A 25,692-nucleotide genomic window follows, 5' to 3' on the forward strand; every position below is an offset into this window, starting at 1 on the left:
TGGGCTTCCATCTTAGCTAACAGTCTCTTATGTGGGATCTTATCAAATGCCATCTGGAAGTCCATATAAATAACATCCATTGACATTCCCCTGTCCACTACTTTAGTCACCTCTTCAGAAAATTCAATCAGGTTTGTCAGGCACGACCTACCTTTCACAAATCCATGCTGGTTCTCTCTGATTAACTGAAAATTCTCGAGGTGTTCAGTCACCCTATCCTTAATTATAGACTCCAGCATTTTCCCCACAACAGATGTTAGGCTAACTGGTCTATAATTCCCTGGTTTCCCTCTCTCTCCTTTCTTAAAAAGCGGAGTGACATGTGCAATTTTCCAATTTAGAGGGACAGTTCCTGAATCTAGAGAACTTTGAAAGATTATAGTTAGGGCATCTGCAATGTGCTCACCTACTTCCTTTAAAACCCTGGGATGGAAACCATCTTGTCCTGGGGATTTGTCACTCTCTAGTGCTATTATTTTCTTCATTACTGTTGCTTTACTTATGTTAATTTTATCGAGTCCCTGTCCCCGATTCAATATTAGTTTTCTTGGGATTTCCGGCATGCTATCCTCTTTTCCGACTGTAAATACTGACGCAAAGTAATTGTTCAACACGTCCGCCATTTCCCCATTGTCAATGACAATATCCCCACTTTCAGTTTTTAAGGAGCCAACACTGCTCCTGACCACCCTCTTTTTCCCAATATAACTATAAAAGTTCTTTGTATTGGTTTTGATATCCCTTGCAAGTTTCTTTTCATACTCTCTTTTTGTAGCTCTTACTATCTGTTTTGTGACCCTTTGTTGATCTTTGTATCTTTCCCATTCGCCAGGATCTATGCCATCTTTTGCCTTTTTGTATGCCCTTTCCTTATGTCTTATACTGTCCCTTACCTCTTTAGTTGTCCATGGCTGTTTTTTTTGGCAAGTAGAGTTCTTGCCCCTCAGGGGTATAAACCGATTCTGTATCACGTTAAATGTTTCCCACTGATCATCGGTCGTTTTACCCATTAACAGATTTGCCCAGTTTACTGTGGACAGTCTCTGTCTCATCCCATTGAAGTCGGCCTTACCCAAGTCTAGAATCTTAGCAGACACTTTCAAACACTACATTGAACTCGATCATGTTATGATCGCTATTGGATAGATGTTCACGCACAGTTAAGCCGTTAACTAAACCTGGTTCATTACTCATTACTAAATCCAATATGGCTTGCCCCCTTGTTGCCTCTAGGACATACTGCTGGAGAAAACTATCCCGGACACACTCAAGAAATTCACTAACTTTCTGACACTTGCAAGTCTGCTTTTCCCAATCTATGTGAAGGTTAAAGTCCCCCATTAAGACCACTATGCCTTTCTTACACGCTTGTCTAATCTCTGCATTTATACAATCTAGCACTTCAGAGCTGCTGCCAGGGCTCCTATATACAACTCCCTCTATAGTCTTAGATCCTTTCCTATTTCTCAATTCAACCCATAAGGTCTCTGTTGGCTGCTTACCTCTCGTTATATCCTCCTTTATCATTGAAGTGATTTCATCTCTAATCACTAAGGCTACTCCTCCCCCTCTTCCATTTTCCCTATCTCTCCTGTAGACCTTATAACCCGGTATATTTAGTTCCCAATCCTGACCATCCTGCAGCCATGTCTCAGTAATAGCTATCAGGTCATACCCTCCAATTTGAATTTGAACCTGTAGTTCATTTAATTTATTCCTTATACTCCGTGCATTTGTATATAGAACTCTTAGTTGGGCCACACACCCTAGCCTGACCTTCAGCTTTGATGCTGGGTTAATCGCCTTACGCCTTCTAGTTTTCACTTTATCTGTAGTGTCTAAAGTACACTTTCTTTCTGCTGCTCTATGCTTTTCCCTTTCACTTGTTCTTGAACAACTATTTGTACTATTTGTATTGTAAATTTCCCCTGGGTCTTCCCCTCTCTTGCTGCTCTCAACTTTACTCCCTTCTGACTCCCCTCTCAGGTTCCCATCCCCCTGCCACTCTAGTTTAAACCTTCCCCAACAGCACTAGCAAACATCCCCGCGAGGACATCGGTCCCGGTCCTGCTCGGGTGTAACCCGTCCCGCTTGTACAGGTCCCACCTTCCCCAAAACCGGTCCCAATGTCCCAGGAATCTAAATCCCTCCCTCCTGCACCATCCCTGCAGCCACGCATTCATCCAGTCTATTTTCCTGTTCCTATACTCACTAGCACGTGGCACTGGTAGTAATCCTGAGATCACTACCTTTGAAGTCCTGCTTTTTAATTTATCTCCTAACTCCTTGAATTCACCTTGCAGGACCCCACCTGACCAGTCCATTGATATCTTCCTGCAGTCTACAGCTTTCCTCCTCACTATCAACCACACGGCCAATTTTTGTATCATCTGCAAACTTCTTGATCAGGCCCCTACATTTAAGTCTAAATCATTAATATATACCACAAAAAGCAAGGGCCTAGTACTGAGCCCTACGGAACCCCACTGGAAACAGCCTTCCAGTCACAAAAACACCCGTCGACCATTACCCTTTGCTTCCTGCCACTGAGCCAATTTTGGATCCAAAATGCCACTTTCCCTTGGATTCTTTTACTTTTTTGACCAGTCTGCCATGTGAGACTTCGTCAAAAGCCCTGCTAAAATCCATGCAGACTACATCAAATGCATTACCCTCATCGACCCTCCTTGTTACCTCCTGAAAAAATTCAACCAAGTATGGTAGCATAGTGGTTATGTTACTGGACCAGTAATCCAGAGGCTTAACGTAATAATCTGGAGTCATGAGTTCAAATCCCGCCACGGCAGCTGGGGAATTTAAATTCAATTAATTAAATAAAATCTGGAATTAAAACACTAGTATCAGTAATGGTGGCCGTGAAACTACCGGATTGTCGTAAAAACCCATCTGGTTCACTAATGCCCTTTAGGGAAGGAAGCCTGCCGTCCTTACCCGGTCTGGCCTATATGTGACTCCAGACCCACAGCAATGTGGTTCATTCTTAATTGCCCTCTGAAATGGCCTAGCAAGACACTCAGTTGTAAAATCTCGCTACGAAAAGTCATAATAAGAATAAAACCGGACGGACCACCCGGCATCGGACCACTAGGCATCGGACATGACAAAGGCAAACCAAGCCCAGTCGACCCTGCAAGGTCCTCCTTACGAACATCTGGGGACTTGTGCCAAAATTGTGAGAGCTGTCCCACAGACCAGTCAAGCAACAGCTTGACACAGCCATACTCACAGAATCGTACCTTTCAGCTAACGTCCCAGACTCTTCCATCACCATCCCTGGGTATGTCCTGTCCCACCAGAAGGACAGACCCACCAGAGGTGGCGGTACCGAGATATACAATCAGGAGGGAGTGGCCCTGAGAGTCCTCAACATTGACTCTAGAACCCGTGAAATCTCATGGCATCAGGTCAAACATGGACAAGGAAACCTCCTGCTGATTACCACCTACCGCCCTCCCTCAGCTGATGAATCAGTCCTCCTCCATGTTGAGCACCACTTGGAGGAAGCACTGAGGGTAGCAAGGGCACAGAATGTACTCTGGGTGGGGGACTTCAATGTCCATCACCAAGAGTGGCTCGGTAGCACCATTACTGACTGAGCTGGCCGAGTCCTGAAGGACATAGCTGCCAGACTGGGCCTGCAGCAGATGGAGAGCGAACCAACACGAGGGAAAAACCTACTTGACCTCCTCCTCACCAATCCACCTGTCGCAAATGCATCTGTTCATGACAGTATTTGTAGGAGTGACCACCACACAGTCCTCGTGGAGAAGAAGTCCCGTCTTCGCACTGAGGACACCATCCAACGTGTTGTGTGGCACTATCACCGTGCTAAATGGGATATATTCCGAACAGATCTAGCAGCTCAAAACTGGGCATCCATGAGGCGCTGTGGGCCATCAGCAGCAGCAGAATTGTATTCCAGCACAATCTGTAACCTCATGGCCTGGCATATTCCTCACTCTACCATTACCAACAAGCCAGGGGATCAACCCTGGTTCAATGAGGAGTGTAGAAGAGTATGCCAGGAGCAGCACCAGGTGTACCGAAAAATGAGGTGCCAACCTGGTGAAGCTACAACTCAGGACAACATGCATGTTAAACAGCAGAAGCAACATGCTATAGACAGAACTAAGCGATTCCACAACCAACGGATCAGATCAAAGCTCTGCAGTCCTGCCACATCCAGTCGTGAATGGTGGTGGACAATTAAACAACGAATGGGAGGAGGTGGCTCTGTAAACATCCCCATCCTCAATGATGGCGGAGTCCAGCACGTGAGTGCAAAAGACAAGGCTGAAGCGTTTGCAACCATCTTCAGCCAGAAGTGCCGAGTGGATGATCCATCTCGGCCTCCTCCCGATATCCCCACCATCACGGAAGCCAGTCTTCGGCCAATTCGATTCACTCCACGTGATATCAAGAAACGGCTGAGTGCACTGGATACAGCAAAGGCTATGGGCCCCGACAACATCCCGGCTGTAGTGCTGAAGACTTGTGCTCCAGAACTAGCTGCACCTCTAGCCAAGCTGTTCCAGTACAGCTACAACACTGGCATCTACCCGACAAAGTGGAAAATTGCCCAGGTATGTCCTGGCAACAAAAAGCAGGACAAATCCAATCCGGCCAATTACCGCCCCATCAGTCTACTCTCAATCATCAGCAAAGTGATGGAAGGTGTCATCGACAGTGCTATCAAGCAGCACTTACTCACCAATAACCTGCTCACTGATGCTCAGTTTGGGTTCCGCCAGGACCACTCGGCTCCAGACCTCATTACAGCCTTGGTCCAAACATGGACAAAAGAGCTGAATTCCAGAGGTGAGGTGAGAGTAACTGCCCTTCTTGACATCAAGGCAGCATTTGACCGAGTGTGGCACCAAGGAGCCCTAGTAAAATTGAAGTCAATGGGAATCAGGGGAAAACTCTCCAGTGGCTGGAGTCATACCTAGCACAAAGGAAGATGGTAGTGGTTGTTGGAGGCCAATCATCTCAGCCCCAGGACATTGCTGCAGGAGTTCCTCAGGGCAGTGTCCTAGGCCCAACCATCTTCAGCTGCTTCATCAATGACCTTCCCTCCATCATATGGTCAGAAATGGGGATGTTTGCTGATGATTGCATAGTGTTCAGTTCCGTTCGCAATCCCTCAGTTAATGAAGCAGTCCGAGCCCGCATGCAGCAAGACCTGGACAACATCCAGGCTTGGGCTGATAAGTGGCAAGTAACACTCGCGCCAGATAAGTGCCAGGCAATGACCATCTCCAACAAGAGAGAGTCTAACCACCTCCCCTTGACATTCAATGGCATTACCATCGCTGAATCCCCCATCAACATCCTGGGGGTCACCATTGACCAGAAACTTAACTGGACCAGCCATATAAATACTGTGGCTACAAGAGCAGGTCAGAGGCTGGGTATTCTGTGGCGAGTGACTCACCTCCTGACTCCTCAAAGCCTTTCCACCATCCACAAGGCACAAGTCAGGAGTGTGATGGAACACCCTCCACTTGCCTGGATGAGAGCAGCTCCAACAACACTCAAGAGACTCAACACCATCCATGACAAAGCAGCCCGCTTGACTGGCACCCCATCCACCACCCTAAACATTCACTCCCTTCACCACCGGCGCACAGTGGCTGCAGTGTGTACCATCCACAGGATGCACTGCAGTAACTCGCCAAGGCTTCTTCGACAGCACCTCCCAAACCTACGACCTCTACCACCTAGAAGTACAAGGGCAGCAGATACATGGGAACAACACCACCTGCACGTTCCCCTCCAAGTCACACACCATCCCGACTTGGAAATATATCGGCCGTTCCTTCAATGTCGCTGGGTCAAAATTCTGGAACTCCCTTCCTAACAGCACTGTGGGAGAACCTTCACCACACGGACTGCAGCGGTTCAAGAAGGCGGCTCACCACCACCTTCTCGAGGGCAATTAGGGATGGGCAATAAATGCCGGCCTCGCCAGCGACGCCCACATCCCATGGACGAATTAAAAAAAACTCAGACACGACCTTCCCTTAACAAATCCATGCTGACTGTCCTTGATTACTCCGTGTCTTTCTAAATGACGATTTATGTTGTCCCTCAGAATCGATTCCAATAATTTTCCCACCACCGAGGTTAGACTGACTGGCCTATAATTACTCGGTCTATCTCTTCTTAAACAACAGCTTCAATGGGAGAGTTAGGGGACTAGAGGGATGGGCTTTGAGGGAGAGTTAGGGTACTGGAGGGATGGGCTTTGATGGGAAGTTAGGGTACTGGAGGGATGGGCTTTGAGGGAGAGTTAGGGTACTGGAGGGATGGGCTACGATGGGAAGTTGGGGTACTGGAGGGATGGGCTTTGAGGGAGAGTTAGGGTACTGGAGGGATGGGCTTTGATGGGAGAGTTAGGGTACTGGAGGGATGGGCTACGATGGGAAGTTGGGGTACTGGAGGGATGGGCTACGATGGGAGAGTTAGGGTACTGGAGGGATGGGCTTTGATGGGAGAGTTAGGGTACTGGAGGGATGGGCTTTGATGGGAGAGTTAGGGTACTGGAGGGATGGGCTTTGAGGGAGAGTTAGGGTACTGGAGGGATGGGCTTTGAGGGAGAGTTAGGGTACTGGAGGGATGGGCTACGATGGGAAGTTGGGGTACTGGAGGGATGGGCTTTGAGGGAGAGTTAGGGTACTGGAGGGATGGGCTTTGAGGGAGAGTTAGGGTACTGGAGGGATGGGCTTTGAGGGAGAGTTAGGGTACTGGAGGGATGGGCTACGATGGGAAGTTGGGGTACTGGAGGGATGGGCTTTGATGGGAGAGTTAGGGTACTGGAGGGATGGGCTGCAATGGGAGTGCTAGGATGCGACAACAGGCCAGATATCTTGCACTCTTATTTCCCTCCATGTAGAGAGGTACGTGGCAGGAAGGTTGAGACTGAAAACCTGTCAGCAGGAACCCGTTTCCAACACTCACACACCAACTGGCCCAATCAGATGTCCCTTCTTTAACTCCAGGAAAAGTGACGTGTCTCGTCTCTCTCCATAATAATTACGGTCGAGACAGGGCACAGTGTGCAAGGTACTGTGAGACTTTTAGACACCGTAACTAAAATGGAGCATTTGCGTCTAAGGTTTACTCCTCACGAGGCTCTTTAGTCCCAGCACTGCACCTAAGGGGCAGCTTCATTCACAGTTACAAGTTCCAGATCAGTACTGGTTTATTTAGTATTTGTTCTTGGGATGGGAGCGACACCAGAAAGGCAGCATTTATTGCTCATCCCGAGTTGCCTTGAGGGCATTAACATAAGAACATAAGAAATAGGAGCAGGAGTAGGCCAATCGGCCCCTCGAGCCTGCTCCGCCATTCAATAAGATCATGGCTGATCTGATCCTAACCTCAAATCTAAATTCATGTCCAATTTCCTGCCCGCTCCCCGTAACCCCTAATTCCCTTTACTTCTAGGAAACTGTCGATTTCTGTTTTAAATTTATTTAATGATGTAGCTTCCACAGCTTCCTGGGGCAGCAAATTCCATAGACCTACTACCCTCTGAGTGAAGAAGTTTCTCCTCATCTCAGTTTTGAAAGAGCAGCCCCTTATTCTAAGATTATGCCCCCTAGTTCTAGTTTCACCCATCCTTGGGAACATCCTTACCACATCCACCCGATTCAAGCCCCTTCACAATTTTATATGTCTCAATAAGATCGCCTCTCATTCTTCTGAACTCCAATGAGTAGAGTCCCAATCTACTCAACCTCTCCTCATATGTCCGCCCCCTCATCCCCGGGATTAACCGAGTGAACCTTCTTTGTACTGCCTCGAGAGCAAGTATGTCTTTTCTTAAGTATGGAGACTAAAACTGTATGCAGTATTCCAGGTGCGGTCTCACCAATACCTTATATAACTGCAGCAATACCTCCTTGTTTTTATATTCTATCCCCCTAGCAATAAAAGCCAACATTACGTTGGCCTTCTTGATCACCTGCTGCACCTGCATACTAACTTTTTGATTTTCTTGCACTAGGACCCCCAGATCCAAGAAGTCTAAGAGCCAAAGAAGTCGGGGGCGACCGGAGTCACGCGTCGGGGGCGACCGGAGTCACGCGTCGGGGGCGACCGGAGTCACGCGTCGGGGGCGACCGGAGTCACGCGTCGGGGGCGACCGGAGTCACGCGTCGGGGGCGACCGGAGTCACGCGTCGAGGGCGACCGGAGTCACGCGTCGGGGGCGACCGGAGTCACGCGTCGAGGGCGACCGGGGTCACGTGTCGAGGGCGACCGGGGTCACGTGTAGTCATTTGTTTGCAAAAAGCACATTCTCAGCAGACTAATGAAAAAGAGATGCTGCATTTCTCAAACTTTTCATCCACAGCAATTTTCTCAAAGTTAATGTACAATTCCTTGCGAAATACTTAATTTTTCTTTTTTTTAAGTAAATGTCAAGAAGAACATATAGAAAGGAATGTATTTTAACTCAGAGATTTGTATCGGTTTTACTTAAAAGAAATGAAATATTCTCGCATTTAACCCTGGAAAGATGAAAATTGATTAAAACATCTGGAATTCCATTAATCGCATTCACAACACACACCCTGCAAGAACATCACATAAACCATGAGATAAACCTCTTACATCTGCTGCTTAAACACAAAATATCAACAATGCTGCTGCTTGGCCAGAAATTAGAATCTTGTCCTTTCCTCCAAAAGGTGATTGTCACAGAATTATAGAAAGGTTACAGCATGGAAGGAGGCCATTCGGCCCATCGCATTCTGTGATTCTGTGTCCAAGTAAGGAGACAGCCCACAGCTGACAGTGTCATTGAGAGGGCGACAGGATATGCTCTCGGAGTCTCCGACCCACGCTCCCTGCACCAGGCCCTCCCTCACTGGCAGTGCGAGTTCCCTCAATACAACCCGAACCCTGGCATAATTTTAGTAACCAGCTAACCTCAGGGTGCAACATTTCTCCTGATGTTAAATGTTTTTTCAATGGGGTAAAGATTTTGTTTAACAAAGTAGTTAAACTATTTGTTTCTGAGAATTGCAGAAAATATTGCTGGAGAGAGAAATGTCTCCTCGTCAGAGGCGCTGAGAGATACGGACACACACTTGGTGTGTTTGTGGTTCAGGAATCACGTCCTTGAGCTTCACACACACGATCTTATTGTTTCGGGTTTGCAGACTCTCACTGGTTACTGGACCCCATGTGCGACCCCCTCAGGGTCCTGTAGCTGTTTGGGAGACAGGTTCTGCGAGCTCTGACTGACCCCAAAAGAACTATGAAAAGAGCTCAGTAATGGGAAGTCTCAAAGCACGAGCAGGGCAAAGGTCAGGTGGATCGGCTCGGAGTACGGAAACAATTACCATATTGTCTGTAGTATAAGCACCTCCTCTTACAAATGCTATACCATTATTTCATCTTTCTTTGCCTATTGAAAAATAGATTGTACAATCCATTGAAAATCAATGCCCACTGCTGCGGGATTTAAAGCCTTTCGTAGCTGCTCATGTCGTGGTTGAGAAATGCAAATTATTTCAGTGACATTTTCCTGAATTAAAGGTTAAGATTCTGTAAAACCCACATAAGCAGAACATTCAACTTCTAAGGATCAAAGAATCATGGAATGGTCAGGAGGCTGCCATTCGGCCTGTCGAGCCCAGGCCGGCTCTCTGCAAGAGCAATCCAGTCAGTCCCGTTCCCCCGCTCTTTCCCCGTTGCCCTGCAAATTCTCCTTCAAGTATTTATCCAATTCCTTTTTGAAGGCCACAATTGAATCTGCCTCCACTATCATTTCGGGCAGTGCATTCCAGATCATAACCACTCGCTGCATAAAAAAGTTTTCCCTCATGTCACCTTTGGTTCGTTTGCCAATTTCCTTAAATCTGTGTCCTCTGATTTTGACCCTTTCGCCAATGGGAACAGTTTCTCTCTATCTACTCTGTCTAGACCCCTCATGATTTTGAACACCTCGATCAAATCTCCTCTCAACCTTCTTTGCTCTAAGGAGAACAATCCCAGCTTCTCCAGTCTATCCACGTAACTAAAGTCCCTCATCCCTGGAACCATTCCAGTAAATCTCTTCTGCACCCTCTCTAAGGCCTTCAAAGGGATGAGACAGAGACGGTCCACAGTAAACTGGGCAAATCTGTTAATGAGTAAAACGACTGATGATCAGTGGGAAATGTTTTAAAGAAACATTTAACGTGATACAGAATCGGTTTATACCCCTGAGGGGCAAGAACTCTACTTGTCAAAAAAACAGCCATGGACAACTAAAGAGGTAAGGGACAGTATAAGACATAAGGAAAGGGCATACAAAAAGGCAAAAAATGGCACAGATCCTGGCGAATGGGAAAGATACAAAGATCAACAAAAGGTCACAAAACAGATAGTAAGAGCTACAAAAAGAGAGTATGAAAAGAAACTTGCAAGGGATATCAAACCCAATACAAAGAACATTTATAGTTATATTGGGAAAAAGAGGGTGGTCAGGAGCAGTGTTGGCCCCTTAAAAACTGAAAGTGGGGATATTGTCATTGACAATGGGGAAATGGCGGACATGTTGAATAATTACTTTGCGTCAGTATTTACAGTAGAAAAAGAGGATAGCATGCCGGAAATCCCAAGAAAACTAATATTGAATCGGGGACAGGGACTCAATAAAATTAACATAAGTAAAGCAACAGTAATGAAGAAAATAATAGCACTAAAGAGTGACAAATCCCCAGGACCAGATGGTTTCCATCCCAGGGTTTTAAAGGAAGTCGGTGAGCACATTGCAGATGCCCTAACTATAATCTTTCAAAGTTCTCTAGATTCAGGAACTGTCCCTCTAGATTGGAAAATTGCACATGTCACTCCGCTTTTTAAGAAAGGAGAGAGAGGGAAACCAGGGAATTATAGACCAGTTAGCCGAACATCTGTTGTGGGGAAATTGCTGGAGTCTATAATTAAGGATAGGGTGACTGAACACCTCGAGAATTTTCAGTTAATCAGAGAGAACCAGCATGGATTTGTGAAAGGTAGGTCGTGCCTGACAAATCTGATTGAATTTTTTGAAGAGGTGACTGGAGTAGTGGACAGGGGAATGTCAATGGATGTGATTTATATGGACTTCCAGAAGGCATTTGATAAGGTCCCACATAAGAGACTGTTAGCTAAGTTAGAAGCCCATGGAATCGAGGGAAAAGTACGGACTTGGTTAGGAAGTTGGCTGAGCGAAAGGCGACAGAGAGTAGGGATAATGGGTAGGTACTCACATTGGCAGGATGTGACTAGTGGAGTCCCGCAGGGATCTGTCTTGGGGCCTCAATTATTCACAATATTTATCAACGACTTAGATGAAGGCATAGAAAGTCTCATATCTAAGTTTGCCGATGACACAAAGATTGGTGGCATTGTAAGCAGTGTAGATGAAAACATAAAATTACAAAGGGATATTGATAGATTAGGTGAATGGGCAAAACTGTGGCAAATGGAATTCAATGTAGACAAATGTGAGGTCATCCACTTTGGATCAAAAAAGGATAGAACAGGGTACTTTCTAAATGGTAAAAAGTTAATAACAGTGGATGTCCAAAGGGACTTAGGGGTTCAGGTACATAGATCATTGAAGTGTCATGAACAGGTACAGAAAATAATCAATAAGGCTAATGGAATGCTGGCCTTTATATCTAGAGGACAAGGGGGCAGAAGTTATGCTGCAGCTATACAAAACCCTGGTTAGACCACACCTGGAGTACTGTGAGCAGTTCTGGGCACCGCACCTTCGGAAGGACATATTGGCCTTGGAGGGAGTGCAGCGTAGGTTTACTAGAATGATACCCGGACTTCAAGGGTTGAGTTACGAGGAGAGATTACACAAATTGGGGTTGTATTCTCTGGAGTTTCGAAGGTTAAGGGGTGATCTGATCAAAGTTTATAAGATATTAAGGGGAACAGATAGGGTGGATAGAGAGAAACTATTTCCGCTGGTTGGGGATTCTAGGAGTAGGGGGCACAGTCTAAAAATTAGAGCCAGACCTTTCAGGAGTGAGATTAGAAAACATTTCTACACACAAAGGGTGGTAGAAGTTTGGAACTCTCTTCCGCAAATGGCAATTGATACTAGCTCAATTGCTAAATTTAAATGTGAGATAGATAGCTTTTTGTCAACCAAAGGTACTAAGGGATATGGGCCAAAGGCAGGTATATGGAGTTAGATCACAGATCAGCCATGATCTTATCAAATGGCAGAGCAGGCATGAGGGGCTGAATGGCCTACTCCTGTTCCTATATTCCTATGTTCACATCTTTCTTAAAGTGCAGTGCCCAGAACTGGACACAATGCTCCTGTTGTAGCCGAACCAGTGTTTTATAAAGGTTCATCATGACTTCCTTGCTTTTGTACTCTATGCCTCTATTTATAAAGCCCAGGATCCCATATGTTTTTTAACCACTTTCTCAACCTGCCCTGCCACCTTCAACAATTTGTGCACATATACCCCCAGATCTCTCTGTTCCTGCACACTTTTTAGAATTGTATCCTCTAGTTTATATTGCCTCTCCTCGTTCTTCCTATCAAAATGTATCACTTCACACATCTCTGCATTAAATTTCATCTGCCACGTGTCCGCCCATTCCACCAGCCTGTCTATGTCCTCTTGAAGTCTATCACTATTCTCCTCACTGTTCACTACACTTCCAAGTTTTGTGTCATCTGCAAATATTGAAATTGTGCCCTGTACATCCAAGTCCAAGTCATTAATATATATCAAGAAATGCAGTGATCCCAGTACCGACCCCTGGGGAACACCACTGTACACCTCCCTCCAGTCCGAAAAACAACCGTTCACCACTACTCTCTGTTTCCTGTCCCTTAGCCAATTCTGTATCCATGCTACCACTGCCCCCCTTTTTATTCCATGGGTTTCAACTTTGCTGCCAAGCCTGTTATGCGACACTTTATCAAACGCCTTTTGAAAGTCCATATACACCACATCCACCGCAATGCCCTCATCGACCCTCTCTGTTACCTCATCAAAAAACTCAATCAGGTTAGTTAAACACGTTTTGCCTTTAACAAATCCGTGCTGGTTTTCCTTAATCAATCCACACTTGTCCAAGTGACTGTTAATTTTGTCCAGGATTATCGTTTCTAAAAGTTACCCACCACCGAGGTTAAACTGACTGGCCTGTAGTTGCTGGGTTTATCATTACACCCTTTTTTGAACAAGGGTGTAACATTTGCAATTCTCCAGTCCTCTGGCACCACCCCCATATCTAAGGATGTTGGGAAGATTATGGCCAGAACCTCCGCAATTTCCACCCTTACTTCCCTCAGCCAACCTAGGATGCATCCCATCCGGACCGGGTGAGTTATCCACTTTAAGTACAGCCAGCCTTTCTAGTACCTCTTCTTGATCAATTTTTAGCCCATCAAGTATCTCAACTACTTCCTTCTCCAAGCTCCAAACACAGTACACAGGACAGAAAGTATATAATAATTAACTTTACTCCTTTTCCTTCCCTTCTTTGCTGAGTTTTGCCCGAGATTCCCCAGTGTGGGAGGAGCCAGAACATGACCTTCCAACAGCCCAACTCAAAGGGCAGCGATGGCCATAAAAGGGTTAACTCGAGGTAGCGCTACGATTAGTAATTAGTGTAGTTATTCATGTAAAGATTTTTCCACATGTTGTACAATTAAGGAAAAAATCACAAGTATGAGAACCAGCTCATTGCAGCATTGTCCCCTTCAACATAAGTCCAACAAATCTTTCTTCGCTTGTCACAATAACATAAATTGTGTTGAAATGTATCACCGGGTTCCATGTGGGTGGAATCTCGATTAACGTCACATGGGTTCTTGAGCCTTTCTTCTTCCCCAAATTAACAGATTACCAAACATCTTTTTATAGAATCCGAGGATCCATATTAGCTCTTAAAAGGGAAGTGGATAAATATTTGAAAAAGAAAAATCATAAAGGGCATTGGAAAAGGGCTGGACAATGGGACTGAGGGGAATGGGACTGAGTGGAGAGGACACAGAGGCAATGGGCTGAATGGGGAAAGGGCTGGTGAATGGGACAAAGGGGTAAACAGATCAATGGTATATTTTTAAATCAGAACTTGGAACTAGGCCTGATTCTTCTACCATACAAACCCCTAGTTGGACCACACCTGGAGACTGTGTTCAGTTCTGGACACCGCACCTTAGGAAGGATATACTGGCCGTAGAGGGAGTGTAGCATAGATTTACTAGAATGATACCTGGACTCCAAGAGTTAAATTACGAGGAGAGATTACTCAAAGTAGGGTTGTATTCCCTGGAATTTAGAAGATTAAGGGTGATTTGATGGAAGTTTTCAAGATATAAGGGGAACTGATAGGGTGGATAGAGAGAAACTATTTCCACTGGTTGGGGAGTCTAGGAGTAGGAGACAGAGTCTAAAAATTAGAGCCAGGACTTTCAGGAGTGAAGTTCGGAAACACTTCTACACACAGAGGGTGGGAGAAGTTTGGAATTCTCTTCCGCAAACAGCAGTTGATGCTAGCTCAATTGTTAATTTTAAATCTGAGATTGATAGATCTTTGTTAACCAAAGTTATTAAGGGATATGGGGCTAAGGCGGGTATATGGAGTTAGGTCACAGATCAGCCATGATCTCAATGAATGGCGGAACAGGCGCGAGGGGCTGAATGGCCTCCTCCTGTTCCTATGTTTCTATGTTCATACCAGTATCTGCCTTGCATCTGCCCATTTCACCAGTCTGTCTCTGTCCTCACGAAGTCTGTTACTATCCTCCTCACTCTTTATTACATTTCCGAGTTTTGAATCATCTGCAAACTTTAAAATTATACCCTGCATACCCAAGTTCAGGGCATTAATATATATCAAAAAGAGCAGTGGTCCTAATACTGACCCCTGGGGAACACCACTGAAAAACAACCGTTCACCACCACCCTCTGCTTTCTGTCTCTCAGGACGTCTCAAAGCACTTTAAAGTCAATGAAGTATTTTTGAAGTGTAGTCACTGTTGTAATGTAGGAAAACGTGGCAGCCAATTGGCTCACAGCAAGATCCCACAAACAGCAATGAGATAATGACCAGATAATCTGTTTTACTGATGTTGGTTGAGGGATATTGGCCAAGACACTGGAAGAAGATCCTTTGCTCTTCTTCGAAAAGTGCCATGGGATCTTTTACATACACTTGAGAGGACAGACGGGGCCTCGGTTTAACATCTCAACCAAAAGACGACACCTCCGACAGTGCAGAGCTCCCTCAGTTTTGCCCCTCCGACAGTGCAGTGCTCCCTCAGTTCTGCCCCTCCGACAGTGCAGCACTCCCCCAGTACTGACCCTCTGTCAGTGCAGCACTCCCCCAGTACTGACCCTCTGTCAATGCAGCGCTCCCTCAGTTCTGCCCCTCCGACAGTGCAGCACTCCCCCAGTACTGACCCTCTGTCAGTGCAGCACTCCCCCAGTACTGACCCTCTGTCAATGCAGCGCTCCCTCAGTACTGACCCTCCGACAGTGCAGCGCTCCCTCAGTACTGACCCTCCGACAGTGCAGCGCTCCCTCAGTACTGACCCTCCGACAGTGCAGCGCTCCCTCAGTTCTGCCCCTCCGACAGTGCAGCGCTCCCTCAGTACTGACCCTCTGACAGTGCAGTGCTCCCTCAGTACTGACCCTCCGACAGTGCAGCGCTCCCTCAGTTCTGCCCCTCCGACAGTGCAGCACTCCCCCAGTACTGACCCTCCGTCAGTGCAGCGCTCCCTCAGGACTGACCCTCCGACAGTGCAGCGCTCCCTCAGTACTGACCCTCCGACAGTGCAGCGCTCCCTCAGGACTGACCATCCGACAGTGCAGCGCTCCCTCAGTACTGACCCTCCGACAGTGCAGCGCTCCCTCAGTACTGACCCTCCGACAGTGCAGCGCTCCCTCAGTACTGACCCTCCGACAGTGCAGCGCTCCCTCAGTGCTGACCCTCCGTCAGTGCAGCGCTCCCTCAGGACTGCACTAAAGTGTCAGTCTGGATTATAGGCTCAAGTCTCTGGAGTGCGGCTCGAATCCATGAGCTTCTGACTCGGAAGGTACTGCCCACTGATCCACGGCTGACATTTGGACAAAATTGGTAAGTGGGCAGAAGGAGAGATGAAATAGATAGGTAGTAAATGGTATGGAAAAGGTTAATCTGCCAAATTACTTCAAACTAAATTGTGAGAGTCAAACAAGAGATACGTTCAAACTAATAAAGGTAAATTTAGGACAGATATCAGGCAATTCGCCTTCACACAAAGAGTGAGAAACTTGGAATGGAGTCCTGGGTAAAGCAATGAGGCAAAAACCATTAGAATTATTGAGGAAATAACTGGATGTGACAATGGGGGATCTTCAGGGTCTCTCTGGATGGATGAAGATGGGCCAAATGGTCTTGTGACCACACCCTTGCCCCTCCCCCCAGGGGATTCAACCCACTCCATTTCCGTCACACTTGTTGAACACAACCTCGGGCTACGGCATTAGGTCCATGAACATGTTTAATTAGAGATTATATTTTGTTATTTACTGTGCTTTTTCGACTAATTACCACATATTACCAGGGTGCATAGTCGCAGGATATGGGGTCGGCCGTTTAAGACTGAGATGAGGAGGAATTTCTTCCCTCAGAGGGTTGTGAATCTTTGGAATTCTCTACCCCAGAGGGCTGTGGATGCTGAGTCGTTAAATATATTCAAGAGTGAGATCGATGGATTTTTGGACTCTAAAGGAATCGAGGGATATGGGGATCGGGCGGGAAAGTGGCGTTAAGGTCAAAGATCAGCCATGATCTGATTGAATGACGGAGCAGGCTCGAGGGGCCGTGTGATCTACTCCTGCTCCTATTCCTTATGTTATTATAAATGCGGAGTTATTTAAGAATTAAAACCAATACATTTAAAATGTCAGTTTGACTGTAGCACAGACCTCAGTATAAAGTTAGTCAATCACATTTAAACTGACTTAACCAGTGAACAATTACTGCCCAAAGTCTCCACATCAATAACAAGCTGCAATAGGCCAAGATACGGATAATGAGGGGGCCAACTGACCCTTGTGAAAGCACAGGCTGCCAATCAGGTCAGCAGATGCTTCTGCCTTTTATAAACATACCAACACTGCACTTAAACAATAATCTCTTCAATTTCATTTTTTGCTCTAATTTTTCTGTGCATTTTCTCTCCCTCTCTAAGCTCCCTGGCATCAAATATCATTCCCTGGCAGAGAAAGTAGGGAGGGTAACCCATCCCAAGACAGTAAAGAATAATACTCTTCATCCAGACATTAGGAACCGTGCGGGACCTGCCTCAAGGCTCCTCCGCCTGTGAGCAAGACTGTCCCTCGCAACACGGTAGACAGCAGGGAAACCAATAGGCAAACCCAGACCCCATCACCACGTAACCTCGAAACTACTACTGGTGATATCGATGGGTGAACACTTATCATGTTCTTACATGTTCCTTTCTCCGCTATTTAAATGGTGTGTAAACCCATTTAAAAATCAATGCACCAGAACAGGGCATATAAGAATGTCACAAACAAGTCTACTAATGTCTCCAGCTCCCATTTCTAGTTAGTTACTGGAATTCTACCAATGTTCTCCACCCTCAGATGGCTGGATTCTCACTTCAATGGGCAATAAGTCCACCCAAATATCACTTGGCCCATCTTCCTCCACCTATAGGAACGAGGAAATTAAAATATTTAGAAGATTGTCTTCTGGCTTTTGGGTTCCAATCGTAAACTTCTGGCAGTGGAGAACGGACTCAGGCGGTGACTGGCCAGCAAGTTTCAACATTGAAAGCTTTCTGTTGCAACTTCGAATTTGCATTGGAATTCCCATCTCATGGATATCTCGTTGACAGCTCTGATCGAGAAAGGGACTAATTCTAAAATAATCTGCCTCATCGCTGCACAATTTCAAAAACAGAAAACACCCCCAAAAAAAAAATCAGGAAAGTCCATGCGTCCAGTAATTTAACAGCAAGTTATTCCCACCAGAACAAAAAGCAGTTTTACTCTGCAGTAGCCGTCATACCTCATTAAAATCTTTCCGGAATATTCACCAGGAAAATGTTTGGTCGTGATGTATAATACAACCAATCAATCCCTCACAACACCACAAAGGATTTCCAAAGGAAGAGAAAAACCTGCTACAACTGAAACCACTCCTAGTGGACATTTCACCAGTTGGTGATGGCTCTAAGCCAAGTATATATTGCAACAATAAATTACACTTAAAGCAGCTGATGTAAGGGGTTTCACTGTATCACAGGGCAGTACAACTCATTCAACATCTGATGAAGGTGAACTGGGAAAGAAACACTTCACCTTCTAGCTGGCAGCTACTATTGTAAAATATCGCACTGCATTGTTCTTACATACAACATTGCTTTAAACTCCCACAGGCAAGAAAAGGGCCTAGTTTCAGACACTGCCTGGTGATATAGGACACCATGATGGGATAGTATGTTGTGAGAATGTAGCTTCTCCACCATAAATCTAAACACAGGTGTTTCCAATCTGGCCAGACTGTCACAGAAATACCATGCGTGAAGCCAAGGCAGCTTCCCATGGGGATGGAACTCAACCCCAGCAGGTCCTACCAACCTCTAACCAAACCATGCCATTCCTACTCAATCCACACCAACTCATGCCATTCTCATTCAACCCTAAGTGAAAACAAATACAGAAAAATATAGGAATCTGATGACTGAGACCCTAGTTTGAGAATCTATGCTCTAGACCACTGGTAGCAGGATCCAAACCAGCCGTGGAAACTCAAAGGGCTTTCTTGCTCCCTTGGCAAGGAAGTGTCCGGTGTTATGGGCTATGTAAAGAGAGAGAACAAAATACTTCAACAAAAAGAGGGAAAAATATTCTGGTGAACAGCAGAAGGCAGCAAATGCGCAACAGTCATTTTCTGCTGGTTGAATATGTTTCCTTTAAATTAAAAATCTAATTGGCTCAGAAACGTTAAAGGAAATAACAAATCACTTCATGTTCTAAGTTTAATCAACATCTCAAGTACAGTACGTATGACTTCAAGTAGAGTTTAATATAAATAGAACAAACTTTGCTCACAGTACAGATGTTTTTCTGTGCAATCCCACTCTGATTACAGACTAGATTTCCAACATTTTCACCCAACCTCACAGGCAGTTTTCAAATTTCAATTGGGATTAACTTATAACCAGAAGAAATTGTTACCAAGTGACCCAAATTGTAATGATTACAATAATGCAACCGCGTAGCTCCTTACCGCATGGGGTCTGGGTATATGAAGTGCAAACGGCAACGTGTGAGTGGGGAATCTTTGTTCCAGCCGCAGCCTGTTCTGCGTTACAGACTGACTCGATCCAGACATTATCAAAATGACAGGTCCTTTCACCTCTAATTAGTGAAATAAGGAACCCCTGGAGCTGCCTGCCATCGGAGTCCCACAAACCACATCCAAGACCTGCGAAAAAGCACATGAAAAGAAAAACTAAATCCCACTTTATTCAAAACACAGCATATATTTATTGCAAAAATACATGATAACAAACATATGGCTTAGTCAAAACTATGAGAAAATTCTTTCATTCTCAGTCAATACTTGAATCAGTTACAAAACTCGGGCAAACCCAAATGTTGCCAAAACATTTTCTTGGTTTTATTCAACAAAATTTATCTAAACATGATCCAAATCCAGTGCTGGAATTGTTTAAATTTACTGCTACCTTTACTAAAGTATGGAGAGTAGATGTATTTCATCTCATCCTAGCTGCATATTTTGCATTTTTAAGGATCAGAGAATAAGGTATCAAAAGTAGTCCGTACATTTTGATCTGAACATTCCTGGTGCAGGTCACTAACCTGGCAGATAAATGTTTCCGAGTTGTAAAGGGTGAATTACACCTCCAACACCTCAATTGGCTGGAATACGTTGACCAATTTGGCTGCTTAAAAATATATACTTTTTTAAACTGTTACAATGACACTGCAACACAGTAAGATATAAGTGATAGGAATTTTATTACTGTGTTGAATTGTTGCTTAGTGTACTGTATATACTGTATAGTATAGTACACAGCAACCATCCTGTACAGTATACCATATTATACAGTATACTGTACTGCACTATACTGTGTACTGTACTATACTGTAATGTATAGTATATTGGAACCATACAGTACTATACTGTATAGTGTATTGTAATATACTGCATAGAGCATACTATACTAGACTGTATACCGGGATCATACCATACTATACATTGCATAATATACCATGCTGCATAGCACATACTATACTATGCTGCATGGTGTATACTGTACTATATGCTATGGTGTATACTGTACTATACGATATATTACACAATGTGTACTGTAATGTACTATACTGTATACCATACTATGCAATATACTGTATTACACTGTACTATACTATACAGTATACTGCAACAATACTATACTGTATAACTGTACAAAGTATGCTGTACTATACAGTGTATTGTACTATATAACAGCTGCATATACTGTACAGTGTGCTGCATTATACTGTGCACTGTACTATACCATACTTATAGTGTCCTGTGTAGTACACTGGAACCACTGTATTATACTGTATAGTGTGCTGCACAGTATACTGGAACCTTACTGTACTATATCATATGGTGCACTGTACTATACTGTGTGGCACTGTACTGTACAGTGCTGTGCACTATACTGTAGTGTACTGCACTATACTGTAGTGTATAGTACACGAACCATTGTACTATACTGTATATTGTACTATACTGTACACTGTATAGTATACTGGAACCATAATGCTCTATACTGTATAATGTACTATACACTCCAGTATTATACTATATACTGTACTATATTATACTATTTACTGTATTGTGCTGTATACTGTACTCTACACTACTGTATAGTATACTGCACCCCTACTGTACTATAATGTATACTGTACTGTATAGTATACTGGAACCACTACGATACTGTATACTGTCTATAAAATAATGAGGGGCATAGATAAGGTAGATAGTCAAAATCATTTCCCAAAGGTAGGGGAGTCTATAACGAGGGGGCATAGATTTAAGGTGAGAGGTGAGAGATACAAAAGGGTCCAGAGGGGCAATTTTTTCACTCAAAGGGTGGTGAGTGTCTGAGGGAGTGCTGCACTGTCGGAGGGTCAATACTGAGGGAGCGCTGCACTGTCGGAGGGGCAGTACTGAGGGAGTGCTGCAACGTCGGAGGGTCAGTACTGAGGGAGCGCTGCACTGTCGGAGGGTCAGTACTGAGGGAGTGCTGCACTGTCGGAGGGTCAGTACTAAGGGAGCGCTGCACTGTCGGAGGGTCAGTACTGAGGGAGCGCTGCACTGTCGGAGGGTCAGTACTGAGGCAGTAGTAGAGGCGGGTACAATTTTGTCTTTTAAAAAGCATTTGGACAGTTACATGGGTAAGATGGGTATAGAGGGATATGGGCCAAGTGCAGGCAATTGGGACTAGCTTAGTGGTATAAACTGGGCGACATGGACATGTTGGGCCGAAGGGCCTGTTTCCATGTTGTAAACTTCTATGATTCTATGTACTATACCATATAGTGTTCTGTATAGCATACTGGAACCACACTGTACTGTACTGTACACTGTATATTGTACAATGTACTATATACTGTACACTATAATGTACAATGTACTATATACTGTACACTATAATGTACAATGTACTATATACTGTACACTATAATGTACAATGTACTATATACTGTACACTATAATGTACAATGTACTATATACTGTACACTATAATGTACTAGTGCATGCAGCAGACAATTTCTGCACAGCGAAGTCTCACAAACAGCAATGAGATAAATGACCAGTTAATAATGATGTTGGTTGAGGGATAAATATTTTCCAGGGACTTCTCTGCTCTTCAAGATAGTGCCATAGGATTTTTTACATCCATGAGGGGGCAGACCGGACCTCGGTTTAACGTTTCATCCGAAAGACAGCACCTCCGACAGTGCAGCACTCCCTCAGTACTGACCCTCCGACAGTGCAGCACTCCCTCAGTACTGACCCTCCGACAGTGCAGCACTCCCTCAGTACTGACCCTCCGACAGGGCAGTGCTCCCTCAGTACTGACCCTCCGACAGTGCAGCGCTCCCTCAGTACTGACCCTCCGACAGTGCAGCGCTCCCTCAGTACTGACCCTCCGACAGGGCAGTGCTCCCTCAGTACTGACCCTCCGACAGTGCAGCGCTCCCTCAGTACTGACCCTCCGACAGGGCAGTGCTCCCTCAGTACTGACCCTCCGACAGTGCAGCACTCCCTCAGTACTGACCCTCCGACAGGGCAGTGCTCCCTCAGTACTGACCCTCCGACAGTGCAGCGCTCCCTCAGTACTGACCCTCCGACAGGGCAGCGCTCCCTCAGTACTGACCCTCCGACAGTGCAGCGCTCCCTCAGTACTGACCCTCCGACAGTGCAGCGCTCCCTCAGTACTGACCCTCCGACAGTGCAGCGCTCCCTCAGTACTGACCCTCCGACAGTGCAGCGCTCCCTCAGTACTGACCCTCCGACAGTGCAGCGCTCCCTCAGTACTGCCCCTCCGACAGTGCAGCGCTCCCTCAGTACTGACCCTCCGACAGTGCAGCACTCCCTCAGTACTGACCCTCCGACAGTGCAGCGCTCCCTCAGTACTGACCCTCCGACAGTGCAGCGCTCCCTCAGTACTGACCCTCCGACAGTGCAGCGCTCCCTCAGTACTGACCCTCCGACAGTGCAGCACTCCCTCAGTACTGACCCTCCGACAGTGCAGCGCTCCCTCAGTACTGACCCTCCGACAGTGCAGCACTCCCTCAGTACTGACCCTCCGACAGTGCAGCGCTCCCTCAGTACTGACCCTCCGACAGTGCAGCGTTCCCTCAGTACTGCCCCTCCGACAGTGCGGCGCTCCCTCAGTACTGACCCTCCGACAGTGCAGCGTTCCCTCAGTACTGACCCTCCGACAGTGCAGCGCTCCCTCAGTACTGACCCTCCGACAGTGCAGCGCTCCCTCAGTACTGACCCTCCGACAGTGCAGCGCTCCCTCAGTACTGACCCTCCGACAGTGCAGCGCTCCCTCAGTACTACACTGAAGTGTCAGCCCAGATTTTGTGCTCAAGTTTCTGGAGTGGGACCTGAACCCACGACCTTGTGACTCGAGAGTGCTACTAACTGAGCCAAGCTGATATTTGATTCGGACATATTGCACCTGGAAAAGTTTCATCTTTTACAATATCAGCATCTAGAAAGTGTCAGGGATCTAAAACAATGACTTCCCTCCCCGAGTGAGCTCAGACACTTCCTACAGTTCACAAGTCCCAATGGAACGGAACACATGACTGCCAACTCTGGTACCGTATCAGCCTTTTCAAGTAGATTTACAGAATTGCCACAGGTTTGGGAGTTTTATAATGTCTGATTCCATCTGCAAATTAAACGCAAACGATGTTCCATTGATCTTCTAAAAGGAAGTGAAGAGCTAGATGGTTATTATCAGCAGGAAGCAGGCACTCAGGCCCATTGACTAACCAAATATGGGTAGATACAGCAATACTTCCGACTGGATCAACAGTTCCCAATCCAGACTTCTACTGTAATGTTCTAGACACCTGTTTGAACAAAGATCCTATCTGGGTGACTCGGCAGCCTGTGTACACATTTCCCTAAATTCACCAGAATTACGTCAAGTAGCCCAACAAATCCTCAGTGCACTATATGTGTGCTGCTTCTAGATATCTTTCTTTTATTAAAAAAAGATGGGTCTTTGGGAGTCTTTTAAAGACAGGGAGAAAAGTAGCAAGATGAAGGGAGAGAGCTGATAGCTCTATGTCCAATGGCCGGGCAGAGGACGTATAAGAAGGCACAAAACAACAGCATGGCTGACACCCTGCAGGGAGTGGGTTCTTGGCCGGATGTGGCCGATATTGACAAGGCCCTAGTTATAGCCCATCACCAGGTGTCCTAAGAGGGCACTGGAGGGTCTTTGTCCTGCACAATTATTTTATTCATGACTGGCCTGCTCAGTCACCTCAGAGGGCACTGAGAGTAACTACATAGTGTGGGACTGGAGTCACATATAGGCCAGACCGGGTAAGGACGGCAGGTTTCCTTCCCTGAAGGACATCAGTGAACCAGTTGGGTTTTTAAAGACACTCTGGCAGCTTGCATGGGCATTTTCCTAGTGCCAATCTACTAATTACCAGACTCACTGAATTCAGTTTCAACTCCTTGCCATAGTGGGATTTGAACTGGTGACGTCTGACTTGCTGAGCCAGTACTACACTAACATACCCTTTTTGCTTCAACGTGTTTGGGGAACAAACAGCCAATGGCGATGGGTAAGGACAGGAATGATGGGCATGTGCGAGTATGGGATAGGATGAGTGGAGTGTGTGTTGGGTCAGATCTTGGAGGAGTGAGAAGGATGTTGGACAATTCAATTCTGAGGGTAATGAGGGTCTGCATTAATTGGCAGTGGGAGAAAGGTAAGACCACAGTTAGAGGACTGTGTGAAGTTTTGGGCTCCACATTACAGGAAGGTTCTTGAGGCAATAGAGAAGAGACAGCGCAGATTCCCCAGAAACACAGAAAGATTTGAAAAATTTGGATTGTTTTCATTACAAGAGAGGAAATGACTGGCATATTTGATAAATTGTAAACAATTTTACAACACCAAGTTATAGTCCAACGATTTTATTTGAAATTTACAAGCTTTTGGAGGCTTCCTCCTTCCTCAGGTAAAACTTGATGTTGTAAAATTGTTTACAATTGTCAACCCCAGTCCATCACCGGCATCTCCACATCATATTTGATAAAGGTGGTTAAATTTATGAAGGGATGGGTCAGAGTAGGTAGAAACAGACTGTTTTCAGTGATTAAGGATCTAGAACGAGGCGACATTGATATTTAAGACAGAGAGCAGGAGAATTTCTTTTTCTTTTACACAGAGAGTAGGGAGGCTGTGGAATTCACTCCCGGAGTTAGTGACTGAAGCAGAGACCAGGCCAACATTTAACAATAAGTTGGATCAGTGGTTGGAGGAAAGGCGGATAATGGGATATAAGAAGAGGGCAAGGAACATGGGATTAGGATACAGCTCGTGTGCAGGAGAAACACCAACACGGACTGGTGGGCCGAACGGCCTGTTTCCATGTTGTAATTTCTCTGTAATTCTATGTTGCAGGAGTGGAAGGGTATGTTTTGGTAATGAATAGGGTGTGGAGCATGCGGCTTGGCTCGGCTCAGGATTGAACAGGACACGGAGATGTTGAATCATCTGAGCCAGTCAGGACAAGTGGAGGAGGCGATGGTGGAACGGTGTTATCAGTGTGCAAATGGAAACTGAACGGATGCCTTTGGATAATTTCACCAATGGGCTGGGGGAAGGGAAGGGAAGGGACCAAGAATGGGACTTCTGGGTATTCTGAAGGTGACCCTCTAGGGGCAGAAAGTGAAGCCACACAGGGGATCTTTAGCACACAGTAACTGAAGGAAAAATATACTGGAGGAGCTCTCTGACCAGAGCTGGACACAGTGAAAGTTCAGGGGACTTTGAGTACGATGTTTCTCAATAGAAAGTGGTCCATCCCCCTCACGCAAGCACAATGCAACAGGGGGAGGCGAC

At 45.7% G+C, this 25,692-nt stretch overlaps 1 protein-coding gene across 1 annotated transcript in view; it reads right to left on the reverse strand.

The window, feature by feature from the left end:
* ncor2 (nuclear receptor corepressor 2) overlaps window positions 1–25,692 on the reverse strand; it is a 261,584-nt gene that overhangs the window by 219,637 nt on the left and 16,255 nt on the right. The window contains exon 2 of the mRNA XM_068006268.1: window positions 19,293–19,490. Coding sequence (XP_067862369.1) covers window positions 19,293–19,397 — 105 coding nt within the window. The 5' untranslated portion in view covers window positions 19,398–19,490. The remainder of the gene's footprint in view (window positions 1–19,292; window positions 19,491–25,692) is intronic.

Source organism: Heptranchias perlo, chromosome 25 (assembly GCF_035084215.1).
Source record: "Heptranchias perlo isolate sHepPer1 chromosome 25, sHepPer1.hap1, whole genome shotgun sequence".
NCBI lineage: Eukaryota > Metazoa > Chordata > Chondrichthyes > Hexanchiformes > Hexanchidae > Heptranchias > Heptranchias perlo.